Source organism: Paralichthys olivaceus, chromosome 4 (assembly GCF_024713975.1).
Source record: "Paralichthys olivaceus isolate ysfri-2021 chromosome 4, ASM2471397v2, whole genome shotgun sequence".
Classification (NCBI taxonomy): Eukaryota; Metazoa; Chordata; class Actinopteri; order Pleuronectiformes; family Paralichthyidae; genus Paralichthys; species Paralichthys olivaceus.
Window position 1 is genome coordinate 12,048,856 of NC_091096.1, and position 14,849 is coordinate 12,063,704.

Below are 14,849 nucleotides of genomic sequence, written 5' to 3' on the forward strand. Positions count from 1 at the left end.
GTTTACCTACGTCCAGATTATGGGTAATGACACATGTGGATGGTTAATAGCACACAGCATCTTATCTCAACCTCAATGGCCACTTGAAATGTTTGCTACTAGCTGGAACATTTGGCATGATACCGGAACCAAGACAAGCAGGTTCCCTTTGTTTTTGGTATAATTTAGTCTTTAAATTTGTTGATAGTTATTGTGATATGTTCATCATTATGGAAACAGTGATGAAATTCTTTTTTTACCTCTGTAAAAAGTAATTTGTATAAGAAAGGTGAAATGGCTCTCATTGCAGATCTGCTGTGAGCTGGAAGACTCCTCCAGCTGGTCTCTTTCTCGTGAACTGGAGGCTCGGGAGAATCTCCAGGTTTACCACATCCCTATCAACACTTCCCCGTCCTCTAGTACTCCTCCTCTGCTGGAGGAGGAAATCCAGAGCTTCCTCAAGGACTTTGTGGACAGACGCAGCTCAGTATTAGCTTGCCACCCCAGCAGTCGGACCTCTTCCACAGAGGGAGTAGCAGGCAGTGTGGAGTTCTCCCAGGGATCATCTGGTATCAATGACATGGACACATCTGACATAGAGAGGGCCGAGGGAGGCAGTGCAGATGTGGTGGCAATAGCAAGGTATTAAATAAATTCCTGATTTTTTTAACCTATCATCAGTAGAAGTCATCAAAACAAGCAATTTGAAAAAAAACATTATTTATTCATGATTTGGGGCAAAATCAATAACTGGATTGTTTTATCTCTGTATATAGGGTGATGACAGATGGTGAGGAGGACACAGGAGGTGTAGGAGTCAGTGCTGGTGGTGAGCTAGTGAGCCCTGACAGCGGTTTGACCACCATCCGCAGTAGCCGCTCCTCCAAGGAGAGTTCAGTGTTCCTTAGTGATGACAGTCCAGTCGGTGAGATTATAGCAGGAGGTGGTCCAGCAGCAGGGCCAGGAGGACTCCTCCTGAGAAACCCCTCTCCCCTAGGGTTGTCATCTCTCTCCCCTCCTGTCCCACTTGAGAGGAGGAAGCACCGCGCTGGCAGAAATAAGACTGACAACTTTGACCTCTTTAGTTTTGACCCACTACAGAGCAATGACCCCTCTTTGTCAGCAGGAGGGGAACTGTCAAATTCTCAAGTAAGAGGAGACGGGGGGCTAAAAGGGCAAGCAGCTAGCTCCAACTTATCAGAACTTGAAGAACTGAGTTTCCTGGATTTTTCTAGTGATAGTAGAAATTCTTCAATTGACCACCATGGTCAAAACCATGGGAATGAGATAATGGACACTGTGGTTCCTCCAACCCCAGTCAACAGCCTGGCTGGTAGCTGCCCACCCAACAGTTGCGCGATCAGGTTCTTCCCAGAAGATGTAGCTGAAAGGATCAATGGCCTACAGCGAAAGGACAGTATGTCATCATCCTTGTCAGAGACGTGGGATGAACTTTGCTTTGACACACAAGGAGCACTGTCCGCAAGTGATAATATTGCCTCGAATAGGACCAAAGAATACGAGAGCCCACAGAATATTGTAGAGGACATTGGATTCAACGAGTCGATCACTGAAAGGGAAAGCAGGGAGGAAATCTTAAAGAATCCCCACCAGAGGCCAAAGACCCTTCAACCTCAGCTTAGTCTGGTCAGTGGGCAGACTGACTCAAATGAGAACTGGAACACAGATTCTGTACTGAAGGAACTGTGGAACCCTGTTACTTTGGCTGATCTGCAACTGACACCGCCAGAGGAGGAGGGAACTGGAAAATGGAAAGCTGGTATTATTGGAGCGAGAGAAAAGACAAAATCTGTGTCAAGAAAGAAAGCAATCTTAAATATGTTAACACCAGACACATCTAAAGAAGAGGATGAAGGGGTCCAGGGTAAAAAGGACGACAGAAAGATGGAGCTCCTAGACTTCTGGACTTACTCTGCTCAAAAGGGATTTCTTAAATCTGATAGTGGAACCACCACATCTTACCCTGAATCACTAGATATGTGGAATATGACAATCCGAGATGACAGTCTATCACCTCTCACAACCCCTGACAACCTGTCTGAAAACTCTGGTTCTTTCTGTGGGGTGAACCCCAGTGTTGTGGGTGGTACATCCGTGGAAAGTCCACCAGGATTCTGTAATGGTGGAATGGAGATGTGGAACACCACCATACAGGAAGACAGCTCTTCCACTGTGACAAGCCCCGAAGGACCTGACAATGGAAAGGAACTCAGCCACATGGGATCACCGGATGCCAGTGATTCTCCAGAGACTTGTGCAGGCAAAGAGTCAGAAGAAGAAAAAGCCATAGAGGTGGGGAACGACGTGAGGAAAGTGATTAGTCATACACCTGAGAAAGTGGAGTGGGGAGGTAATGAGCACAATGTGAGAATAGTCATAGAAGCTGCAGAGAGTAGAGCACAGGGTGAAGAAACTGGGGAGGATGACATGCAGAACTTGGCATCTGAACATTCAGAAAAGGAAACTTCGCCACATCCAGACACAAACATGTGGGACTTACCTGTTCCTGGCATGGTAAACTCCACCTCAGAATATGACAACGTAGGAGCTGGTCAGTGGAGCCAGACATCCTCCCCTGAGACCTATGCTAGCCCCGTAATGGACATTATACAGCTTGAGGGGCAGTCTAGCCCTTTTATAGCATTGACAAAACCTATTCAGTTAGATGAGACACTCGATGAATCCAAGACGGCTATTACTCTGGGAAAAACTGAGAGCAGAGCAGTGATTTCAGTTAAAGAACATCCAGTCAGCCAGGTGTTCTTATTTGAGGGAACTAGTGGAGGAAGTTCTCTTGAGAGTGAATATGATAACAAAGGAAAAGGAGGATCAATAGAGGCAGATTGGGTAGAGCAACCCAGTGATTATTCCCCATTTGTTTTGGTCGACTATTCATCTGCCACTTATCGTTCAAGCCGAGGAGAAGCTGCTGAGACTCAAATCCTGACTGAACAATCACAGTCCTCAAGTCATGTGAATTGGGACAGCTCAGAATCGGCTTCATTGTCAAATGCTCTGTCAATCACAGAAGATAGGACTGCCAATGAAATCCAAAGGGGGTCCAACAAAGAGAATGGAGATGTGGAAAGCAAAATAATTAGCTCCAGCTCTAGTGGGAAGAGAGATACATTAAAATGTAGCCCTGACAGCCTGCACTCAGGTAGTCGAGACGAAGCCAGGTCCAATTCAGACGGAGATTCATCCTCAGGCCTAGAAATGGAATGCATCGTTGTGTCAGGCACAGTAAAAGAAGCAGAGAGAGAGTGGCATGACAGGCCTAAACAGGGAGACAAGCAAACCAAAGGAACAAGTAAGTTCATGGAGACATTTAGCACGCTTTTCCATGCTGCCACAGTGCTGCAAACCCAGGTCCAAGGTGCACATAAGGAGCATCAGGAGAAGACAGAACAAAAAGGTCAAAGTCAAAAGAGCGCAGATATGGAACAGAATCAAGCTGTCTTACCCACTTATCATGATCTGGACAATATAACGCATCACTTGGTGTCAGAAACCTTCAGTCCCAGCCAATCAAAAGTTATCTCAGAAGCTTTTCATCAGTCTCATTCGAGACCAAAAGTCTACAGTCAAACACAGGTAGAAGACGATAAGTCAAGCACCGTGGCCAGAAGTGTGTCTCCTTCATTGAGATATCCGTCAGATAACTTCTTAAAAGCCAGAGAGGAAGTTTATGTCCACTCACAGATCTCAATGGAAGATTCAGATGAGGGTGGACAGTCGCCCTCCGCACCTCCACTATGTCCAACCTCTTTGGGAGATTTTCAAGACTGGGGGGGTCAGTTAGTGAGACAGGACACACCGCAGGCCCCATCTGAAATACAATCCCCTGTACTTAGCAACAGTTCAGTGTCCCATCCCAGTTCTTTGGCTGGTACCCCATTTAGTGAATCTGGGATTTCTACTGACAGAGGACTTGGATTACCATTTTCTGGAGATTTAATGGAAGAAGAGAATGATGAGGAAGAGCAGGAGGAGGAAACAGATATGGAGCACACTACCCTGACAAAATCAACTCCAGAAGTACAGAATGAGAGGGAAGAAAAACAACTGTTAGGATCTTGTGATTTGTTAAGTTTCACTGAGGAGCTGAGCAGAGGTTCATCGTTTGGGCAAACTGATTTTCAAACACTTGAGATGAAGCAGGGCAGGTTCCCTCAGGACACAGTGGATTGCTATAATGGACAACCTGTAAGGACTGTTGATCATGATGAATGTTTATCTGACCAACAGACTGGAAGCCATGAAGCATCTCAAGATGGCTACTCACTTGTTTCAAGGTAAGCAACACTCCTCAACTCATATGCTGTGTCTTAAGCTCTGTGCTGCTACAACAGGACATTACTGTCAAGCTTTACTAATAGATCATGAGGGCACGCAGTAGGTCGAGCTGATACTGAGTGCCCTCTGTTGGATCGCGAGGCAAACTACTTCAGACTGACAAAACCGCCTCTAGACTATATTTTCAATTTGAATGGGTCATTCCAGTTTGAACATGAACTCCCCTCCCCACGTTCAAATAAATGTTTGACAGCCCTCGTTCAATACGTAAAAAATAATAACATTAAAATGTTTTTATAATGTTTATATAAAAAGACAATAAGAAAATTATTACAGTACTTCTCTTAAAAGGTTTGTAAACCCAAATAACAAATAGATCTCTCATATACTACTTTACTGTACATGTAGTGAATTGTGTATATTGCTATGCAGATAGTTTTGGTTCTGCCTCCAGCCCAATACAGTGTGAGTGAAGGTCATTTAGCTTGTGCTGATAGGCCACAGTTAAACATGTTAAAGTTCCAGCATTCTGTTTTTTTCTTTACAACAGATTTTCTGTTCTCAGAATGAGTGAATGAACAGTGCCTGTGCACACTTGTGCCTGTCCCACGCACACTTACACACACACACACACACACACACACACACACACTCCTCTCTTTCCCTCTTTGTTCTCTGCTGGGTTTTCGAGTCTCTGCAGTTTTCCTCAATCAAGTCTGTATGTCAGAGGAATATTAGAATTGCTGAACAGACTGTTGAAATCAAGCTGGAAGGCCCTCCTGAGGAAACAAGTTTGTGTGTGTGTGTGTGTGTGTATTTCATATGTTCAACAGCAAGCCTCCATCCACACCTCTCTGTGTGTGCTTATAAATCTGTTTATGCCTCATTAAATATGCATTACCTGCCTCATTACAGCTGGAGCCCCACCACAGCTAATGAAAACAGCTCCCCTAGCTCTCTTCCAAGGTGTTGGTGTGATTGTATGCGTGAAAACCTGTGTGTGCGTGTTCTAAGTTAATATCTAGTGTATCAGGGAAGAAAAGTTTGTCCCTGCAGCTTAAACTCGTAAACTAGTAAAAAGTATGTAACGTATTTGGGTCTATGTTGTTGTCAATGTTTTGAATATCCTGTATATAAAGCAAACTGCTACTTTTCATATTGCAGATGAGTATTACACGGTATGAATTTATATGAGTGGTGAATTTATATCTTGGAGTTAAAACAGTTAGGTTTGTCTGGATTTAATTCAATTAAAAGTTCCCTCTAGAGTTTTCTATAAACAAACAAACTTTCATTTTCCGTTCAGCGTTACGCACTTTGTTTGGATCCTTAAAGCCAAAGAAATATGTTAAACACTTCCCTCCTCAGAAATCATTACCTCCACCAAGGAAGTTATGTTTTCATTGCTATTGATCTGTGAGCATGACTGTGCAAAAACTACCAAACATATTTTAATTACTTTTGGTGGAAGTGTGGGGCACATGCTGAGAAAGAAGCCATTAACCTTTGGAGAAGAATTTGTTAATTTTGATGAGACATTGCTGTGTTTCCTTGATCAGGGGACTGAAGACAGGAATGCACTTCACATCACCCTTGTGGACATGCATGCAAAAAATACCTAGACAGGGCCCACTCATAATAACACTGCTCCAATAAGCTAACAGGTCAAAAACCCAACTCTCAATTGTTGAGTATTTGACCACACCAGTACTCAAACAGCTCAATAAAAAATTGGGTGAAAATGTTATCTCAGAAGTTTTTCACAGATAAATAATTCCTAGCTCAGATGGATGAGGTTGATTGTACTCCATTTGTATCGACAAATCCTGAATTAATTTCTCTTTCTCTCTGCACTTATTCCCCTGGAAGAAGACATCAAGATGTGACATCCCCGCTGCCTTCCCAGCCAGCCAATGAAAATGCTGCATATCAGTGGACAGGAAGTCACGATGAATCTCAGGGTCAGACCCAGTATGGCTACAACTACCATCACATTGACCAAAGAACTGAAATCCAGAACACGCACTCAACCTGTGTAGAAACCAAATCCAACAGCCAGTGGAACACCACAGCTGTCTACGCTGAGTTTACAACTGATCCAGCAGCTATTCAGTGTGGGTCTGACCAGGCTGAGAGCTACTATGAAACTGGAGTTAACGCTGAGTACACTCCGGATGATTCCAAGTATCAGTATATGGCTGAAAACCAGTATGGAGATGAAGCCTCTCAACTTCAGTGCTCTCAGTATCAAACTGACGGCCAATGTCAGTATGAGATGGACCATGCTCAATACCAGTTGGAGGGACAGCCATTCTACCAATCCGATGTCCAGCCTGAGAGGGAAGATCATGCACGGTACGTGCAGGAGGGATATGTTCACTCTCCCCTGTCAAGGTGAGCTTTCACCCGTACAGATTGAATTTGGACAGAAAATTCAAGGTTCAGCAGCTCTCAGTGTAACGCTTAAGTTCTACTGGCTAAGATTTCATTATTTACCCCACTGGTATCAGCAAATGCCAACTTTGAGGAAAAAGTTTTTATTTAATTGGTATTTCTAAAGACAGTGATTAATTTAAAACTGTAATCAGTCATTAAATTCAGTCAAGAAGTACACATCACGTAATATCTTTACATGACGTGTAATTCCTCATTGCATCATATTTAAGGATTAAAGAAGCAGGGATGTATCTATTTCAACTTCTCAAAATATATTGCACCCCCACCCTTCACAATAATTTAACTTTTATTATCTCTGCTGATCAAATAGAACAATACTGGTCATCAGAATTTAGTTTCTACCTTACTAATGCTGTCAGAGTTTAAGGAGCAGGTGGACCCAAAAATTCAGAAGCAAAAAAAGAAGTCAAACAAAAAAGTGTCCTTTAATAAAATGCAAAGGGTACTAAGGTTTTTAAGTCCAATAATACACAAACAGAAAAAATACTCATCAGGCTAAACTGAAAAGAAAAAAAAACAGGGAACAAGAAGACACTGGAAACATTGAGAAGACACTAGAGAGCATAAACCATGAAAAACCATCGAGGTGGGAAAGATAAATGAAGATGATCTGAAGCACAGAGACTTATATACACAGGGGAGGTGGGGCTAATTGAACACAGGTGAAACACATGAGGAACAGGTGCAGGAAACAGGACGAAGACAGGAAGTTAAGTCAGAAACACATGAGGCGCAAAACTACAAAATAAAACAGGAAACACAGAACTCAAAAAGAAACAGATCCAAACACTAGGAGGAAAAACCACAAAAAACAAATCCAAGATATTCTTTATCTAAGAGTTAAGGTCTTGATTCCAGAGTCATGACACATGCGGCTCTTAATGGAACTGACATGGACCTTGAAAGACATGGTAATTTGTAGGTTTTAACAAAATATGCCACTGAGTTGCATTATTTAATTTATCAACACATATTAAAATCTAAAAGTCCAAATATATCGGCTTAAAATTTGACAGAATGTTTCATCCAAGTTATGTTTTCTCAATCAAAAGTCAAAATCTAAAGTCTTGTTCTGGAATCACTTTTCAGTGATTGTACGTGCACTCTGTGTGAGAGTGTGTTTTGAAGAGATAGACACAATATAATCCAGTGAATAAAACAATAGTGAGAGAGTGTTCAGTCTAAAAATGTTAGTGAAAATAAAGATAAAAGTATAAATTGTATTGTATTGTAAATGAAATTAGTAATTAGTGCCAAATAGAAATAACAAAAGAAATGAGACAGTGAAACTAACAGGCTTCTAAACAAAAGTGTCAGTATGTAGTTATGATATAAACAATAATATGGAATATTACACATTATATTGAAGTAATACAATGAATAGTGTTATTGCACATGAGCTGTAATATTACACATGAAAAAGAAAAAGTATAATTGTTCCTCATTAGTAGATGCATCGGGGTGTTTTTCCCCACTTTGTAATTCAGATGACCCTGGCCCCTCTTTGAGATACACAACCCTCCCCTGTCTCTGTGTGTGTGTGTGTGTGTGTGTGTGTGTGTGTGTGTGTGTGTGTAGTTGCACAAATACACACTTTCCATAATCAAGTGGTCATGTGACTTGATAGTGGAAAGAGTGGTTCAGTCACTCATGCTGGGAGAAAACAGAGTGAGGGGAAGGTAAGTGTCCTGAGATTTAAAAAAAGATGAAAACACAGCCTTTGTTTGTGTGTACGTGTGTTTCTTCATGTTTATAAGCATGTGCACTGGATTCTCTGCACTGCCTCTATTGTTAGCAGGCCGTATGCTAATCAGAGTCTGTTAAAAGGGGCTTTGGTAGGGGGAGGTAGCAACACAGCTCAGTATTGTTTCCTCAGCCCACACGTGCAGCCTGGGAAAGAAGCAGTGAGTCGCTTTCTGTGCGTCTGCTTTGTCACTTCTGTAATCTTTCGTATCTGCTGTGAGATGAACAGATTTTAAACTTTCTCCCTCATTCAATGTCATGGGAAAAGTGAGGTTTTCTGTCGATGATTTTCTTTGGCTTGTTTGGCCCAATACTATGTGTAGCTGTGCCTATGGTGGCAGTGGTGATAGCAGTGGTAATCTATGTTGTGGTTCATTATTGCCTCTCTGTGCCTCTGAGCAGACACTCCCAACAGAGGGACAGTGCAGCAGGGATGATGATGAAGATGGCCTCCAGTGAGGAAGCTGCTGAGGAGCTGGATAACAGAGAAGGTAAATAAATAGCAAGATAAACTAAAACTACTGTATATTGTCTCAGTTATTCACAGTAAAGTTTGAGTGCTGGAGATTTTTGTTGCACCTAATTAGTTTAAGATTAGATGTAATGGTCAACTGTTGAATTTTAAGATGAATACCAATACGTAATGTTTTGTGGGGATTTAAGAAACTGTTTGAATTTGCTAATGTCATATTTAAGTTGTCTAAAAGTGATAATTAACATAATTTAGAATACTTGGATTAATTAACAAATGCCCTCCATGTACTCAACCACTACTGACGAAGTTTATGTAGTATCATGTAATACAAAATCTCTCTCTGAGCAGACCCAGCCTCCTCGGCAGATGTGTCGGGCAGCTCAAATCAAAGGAGGAAGTTGGCTGCTCCGCCACTGAACGTGTCTCTGGACCACAGTGAGGGGTCTCTGCTCTCAGAGGACGCTCTGGACACAGAGGATGAGGCCTTAGATACTGGAGACGACCTGGACATCAACATTGATGAGCTGGACACACCAGACGAGGCCGACTCACTGGAGCTGACCAGACACGGTGAGACAGACGCCTGAAGATACAGTATGAATACGTCTAAATGCACACAGGAGATGGCAGACTCTGCTCTTTTACAGTATGTATGTGGCAGAATCCATCATTTTCATCTCAACCCATTCGAGATCATTTGTGATCTCCACCACCTATTATGCTTAAGAAAGAAATTAAATAAACATTCCTTTTGTTTCTGCCCTGTCTTCTTGTAAATCCTATACAACTTATACACGACCTTATCATATCTTAATTTATATGTATCACTCATGTCACAAACAGGGGACTCAGTAGATTCTGATCTGGGTGCAGGAGTAGCTTCAAGTGACGTCACCACAGGACACAGTTCAGCCGAGGGGAGCAGGGACAGCCGACTGTGGCGGAGTGTGGTGATTGGAGAGCAGGAGCATCGCATTGATATGAAGAGCATTGAGCCGTACAAAAGAGTCATTTCTCACGGAGGTACACATGCTACCACAAACACTAAAATCCATAATTTCACCAAGACTCTGTGTTTCATAACTTTGGATCTTTTGACCTGTTGATGTCCTCATTCTCACATAATTCCACTACAAATGTGACCCATGTTACTATTAGTGCTAATTGATGGGTCCTGGTTAATTGGTTCATTTTCCTCTGACATCACGGTCAAATGCTGGGAAGTGGGGAGCTCAAATGCTGTTCAGACAATAGATGGAGGCATTAAATCTCTTTATTTCTGAGACACAATAATTTAAGCCTCAAAGTGAAATGCACAGGAATCCAGCAGGTCATCTGACACTAAATGTTGTCTATTGTTCTATAGCAAATACAAGAGAATGTTTTTTAAATTATATAGCTAAGAAAGCGCAGGTCTCTATGTACTGCAAGTGAGACCCACTTTGATTGTCCTGTGTTTTATGCTTTCAGGTTACTACGCCGAACAGAATGCCATCATTGTGTTCGCAGCATGTTTCCTTCCAGACAGCGACTGTGATAATTACAGTTATGTCATGGAAAACCTTTTTCTGTAAGTAAAGTTTTACTTCGTGGCTCAAGCACATGTGGACACACAGACATTAGAACCCCACACATCATCCCAAAATCACAGGTATTAAGTTGCTGAGCTTACAGCGCCTACTCTTCCGTCAATGGTTCCCACGAGGGTTGGAGTCTTTCTTGTCATTCAGCCACAAGAGCAATAATTAGGTTTGTTGATGATGTTTGGCCTGGCTCACAGTCACCACTGCCATTCACCTCAAAGCTGGACACCTTTATGGACACAGTCTAGCGCACTGAGGCACTGCCACATTGAAACAGAAAAAGTCCTTCACCAAACCCATGGACGCAAAGTTGCAAACGCTCTTTTATATGACTTTATCATGACATGCTGTAGGATTAAAACTACCTTCAATGGAATGGAAAGGCCTTTAGCCCAAACCAATTAACAAGAAAGTAGAATTTTGCTTTTTGTTGCAGTCTCTGTTTACCTGTGTGTTCTGTTGTCTGTGTTTGTAGGTATGTAATAAGTACCTTGGAACTAATGGTGGCAGAGGATTACATGATTGTTTATCTGAATGGCGCCACACCTCGCAGGAGGATGCCCGGTTTTAGCTGGATGAAAAAGTGCTACCAAATGATAGACAGGAGGTAATATCCACACAAACAAGTGCATAGCAAATGTAATGTAGGAATAGTTTGATGACACTGTCACGAGTAACACAAATATATGGTATATAAACTAGTAAATATAGTGTACTATGTACATTTGGAGAAAGTGTAAAAGAGCTACTTTTAATCATTTCACACTTCCTCTGCCTCTGCTTTCGTCCAACAGACTTAAGAAAAACCTCAAGATGTTCATCATTGTTCATCCTTCCTGGTTTATACGGACTTTGCTGGGAATAACCAGACCCTTCATCAGGTTTCACTGTTGTCCTTTAAGTTTAAATGACACTACTGTAGGTAACACTACAGCACAGGATGTACAATCAAGAATCCTCCTTAACTCTTTTATAGTTTATCCATGTTTGGATCTATTAGCACTTGACACTACAAATTAAATTGCAGCAACTTTAATAGGCCCAGACTATTTCTAAGAATACATTTTTGACGAGTCTGGAAATCCAGGAACCAACATTGAGTCAGTTCACTTGAGTAGTGAAACAGACCTTTCTAATTTTCGTTTTCTACAGCTCCAAGTTCAGCAGTAAGATCAAGTATGTGAATAGTCTGCGGGAGCTTGGAGAAATCATCCCAATGGAGTATGTCCACATTCCACCCAGCATCGTCAAGTAAGTGCATCTGTAAGATTACGATATCAGTGTTCAGGTCGGATCTGTCAGCAAACCTCCCCCTCTTACAGTAACAGTATACACTACTCTACTGTCATGTGTGGGTGTTTATGAAAAAATTCTAAATCCAGTTTTGACAGTTGAAATGTTCAGTGAAGGATGTTAAAGCCTGGAAATCGTTGAAACTTTTCTTCACAGCAGCTGTGCATGGATGTTGATTTTTTTTTTTAATCCAACACATACCTAACGTATACAGTATAAAGTTATATACCTGCAGATGTGTCTAATGTTGTGTCTGGATTTTTTATAAATTTGTGTGTTTTGTTTTCCTCGTGGCCACAGGCAATGACAAATAATATTATTTCTGCTGTGATCACATTTTAAATAGACCATATTCACACAGTGGCCATTTTCTTCTGAAATCATGCTGGGGGGGGCGCGCTGAAATGCTTTTATCGAATAATTGTTCAATGCTGTGGTTTATAATTCATGAACACAGAGTAGCTGACAAACTGGTTTTCATTTGCTTCCTCTTAACTGATCAGAGCCACTGATAGTTCACATGTGTGAAGCCAATAAGATGAATGGTTTGTCAGATATGTGTTCCTCATGCATACAGACAGGCAGACAGACTTTTGTGGAATTAATAGTTAAGATTGGACAAAAGCTAACAATGACATTTAACCACTTTCTAGTCGAGAGGGATGTTTTTATTGAAATGTCAGTGCTCATCTCGGACACATTTATTTAAGAGTGTAAGTAAAATAGACTGGATCTAATCCAGCAATGTAATGTTGTCGTGTCTTTTCACCTCACCCCGGAAATATTCTGTTTACGTCAATCAAGTTATGTCACACTCTGCTCTCTGGTACGTGTGTCTGTGTAATGTTGAGTTTACATAAACACAAAGGTTTGTTTCAGGCACTTTACCATTGGATAGAGCATTAGCAGTAGATTACAGGCTGGATTCAAGTGCATTTTAGGGTTGTATACATTTGTCCCAGAGGCCCATTGATATATCAGGATTAAAATACCTTTCCCACTGTATCAGGTAACAGTGTTATTATTGATGTGAGTAAGGAAGTGGTTGAATGCCAATGTTAGCAGCTATCTAACATGGTCCTGTGTCCCTCCAGATTTAGTCTCTCCAGTTGCCGATGAGTTATTAAGCAGGGAAATGAAATACTTTGTGAGATTATCTGTTTTTACATTATTCATAAACCTGGATCACAGCAACACATCATGATTCTGTTCATAAAAGCATTTGAGCTTCCCACCCTGAGCGTGATGTCAGAGGAAAATGTGTATTTGGTCTATAACAAACAGTAAACAAACACAGTGCAAAATTGTGCCTGATTTGCATTGGCATTTTTCCACATCTCTCACTCTGCCCAAAGGTATGACGGGGACAGGGGTAAACACAGATTTGCATGCATGAGGTAAATCTGCATCAATCACTTTTTTGCCTAAAGGTTTTTAGGCAAAACATTTTTTCAAAGCTGCTGTTAATTTTCATAAGCTGGGACTAACCTTTTACTGACCTCAGGCTGTCACCTTATCCAACATAAAGCAAGCCCGATACTGATTTTCTGTTTGTGTTATGGATTCCTGTGTAAACAGTTTCATCTCACCTCTCATCTGTGACATCTTAGTGAAACTCTAATAAATATCTATAACCTAAGAAAGCCTGCACTAACAACATAGTCACCCCCAACGCTCGGATCGTTTGCTATTGAGGAATTCAGAGGAAATGTAAAGCGGGACAGACAAACCAGAAAACATCAACATCTATTTTAAAGAGATTGTAGAGACCACCAGCACAGACTGTACTTTTTAAAAACTGAGAATAATAGGTGTAGCATTCTATCTGCGGCTGACCAATAACAGTCTTAAGTGAGATAAGTTAATTGTTAGTTTAACTTAGTTTTTCCAATCCTACACAGCAGCTGTGTCTCAATTCAGGGCCGCATCCTTCAGAGACTGAATTTGAAGACCAATTGGGTCACAACTAGGCCAGCCCTTCTGTGAAGGCTCCTTCAAATGCAGCCGACAAATGTGTCCTTTTATCCCGTAAGCTCCTACGGATGGATCCTTCCTGGTCCAACCTATCCCAGGATGCATTGTGCTTCAGTGACAAACCATTTTCAAAGAGGAAATAGTGCCGCCAAGTGACAAAATGTACAATGCTTGAGTATCACACTTCAACTCAACTGAACAGCAAACAGTACACGTTAAAAAAAACCAAAGGGTATTCAAACTCTCTCGGCATGTCTGACTCCAGCTCTGTTGCTAGGCAACAGCAATAAGGGTAGAAAAAGCTGGTGACACTGATCACGGAAAACCTGTGTAGACCACTCTTCATTGTCTACATGGCCCACAAAGGAGGTGGTTTTGGGCCGGGTAGGTGGTGTCCCTTTGAAGGATGCAGCCCCTGAACTGAGACACAGCTTTGGTGGCTTTAGGGTGATTCATTGGTTGAGGTTAGGGAAAGATTGGCCACTGCTACAACTACACACAACCATTCACCCTGACGCGCTCCTTGATACTTTCCTATGGCGAGGACAGTCTTGTACACAACTACTGGCGTCATCAGGAAAATGTAAACATTAAAACAGTGACAGTCTCTGGAATATTTAACATATGTGTGATTACTTCAAACGGATCTGGTGTATAAAGGAAAACTCCCCGAAACTCATACACATATCAGCACAAATAGATGTAAAAACAAAGTCTGACTCATTCTAACTTTATCCCTGTTCATTATTCAAGAGGCCATGTCAGTTTCTATCTTCATGCATTGTGTCACTGAGCATGTGTATAGAACTACACCCATCCACACAAAGTGCTTTATTGTTAGTCAAATATTAACACTCTTAGTGCTATAGTGGACATAAAGGAGAGTCCTCTAATCTCATGTATGCATGTGCACTAACAATGTGGCCGCACCTGACATTTGTTTGACCCCTTCCCTAACCTTTGCTCTCTGCCTTCCCACACAATGCGAATCCAGATTGGATACAGATTTGCAGGAAACCGCAGCTAAG

The 14,849-nt window shown here is 41.7% G+C and overlaps 1 protein-coding gene across 9 annotated transcripts in view; it reads left to right on the forward strand.

The window, feature by feature from the left end:
* LOC109638033 (uro-adherence factor A-like) overlaps positions 1 to 14,849 on the forward strand; it is a 38,989-nt gene that overhangs the window by 20,262 nt on the left and 3,878 nt on the right. For 2 of the 9 annotated variants that reach the window (XM_020100796.2, XM_069523685.1), the window contains 12 exons: positions 290 to 621; positions 756 to 4,295; positions 6,166 to 6,690; positions 8,899 to 8,987; positions 9,320 to 9,541; positions 9,815 to 9,994; positions 10,442 to 10,541; positions 11,030 to 11,161; positions 11,349 to 11,435; positions 11,707 to 11,805; positions 13,203 to 13,244; positions 14,816 to 14,848. In XM_020100796.2, the coding sequence (XP_019956355.2) occupies positions 290 to 621; positions 756 to 4,295; positions 6,166 to 6,690; positions 8,899 to 8,987; positions 9,320 to 9,541; positions 9,815 to 9,994; positions 10,442 to 10,541; positions 11,030 to 11,161; positions 11,349 to 11,435; positions 11,707 to 11,805; positions 13,203 to 13,244; positions 14,816 to 14,848 (5,381 nt within the window). The remainder of the gene's footprint in view (positions 1 to 289; positions 622 to 755; positions 4,296 to 6,165; positions 6,691 to 8,898; positions 8,988 to 9,319; positions 9,542 to 9,814; positions 9,995 to 10,441; positions 10,542 to 11,029; positions 11,162 to 11,348; positions 11,436 to 11,706; positions 11,806 to 13,202; positions 13,245 to 14,815; position 14,849) is intronic. The other 7 variants (XM_020100804.2, XM_020100805.2, XM_020100799.2 and 4 more) reach the window with 7 other exon arrangements.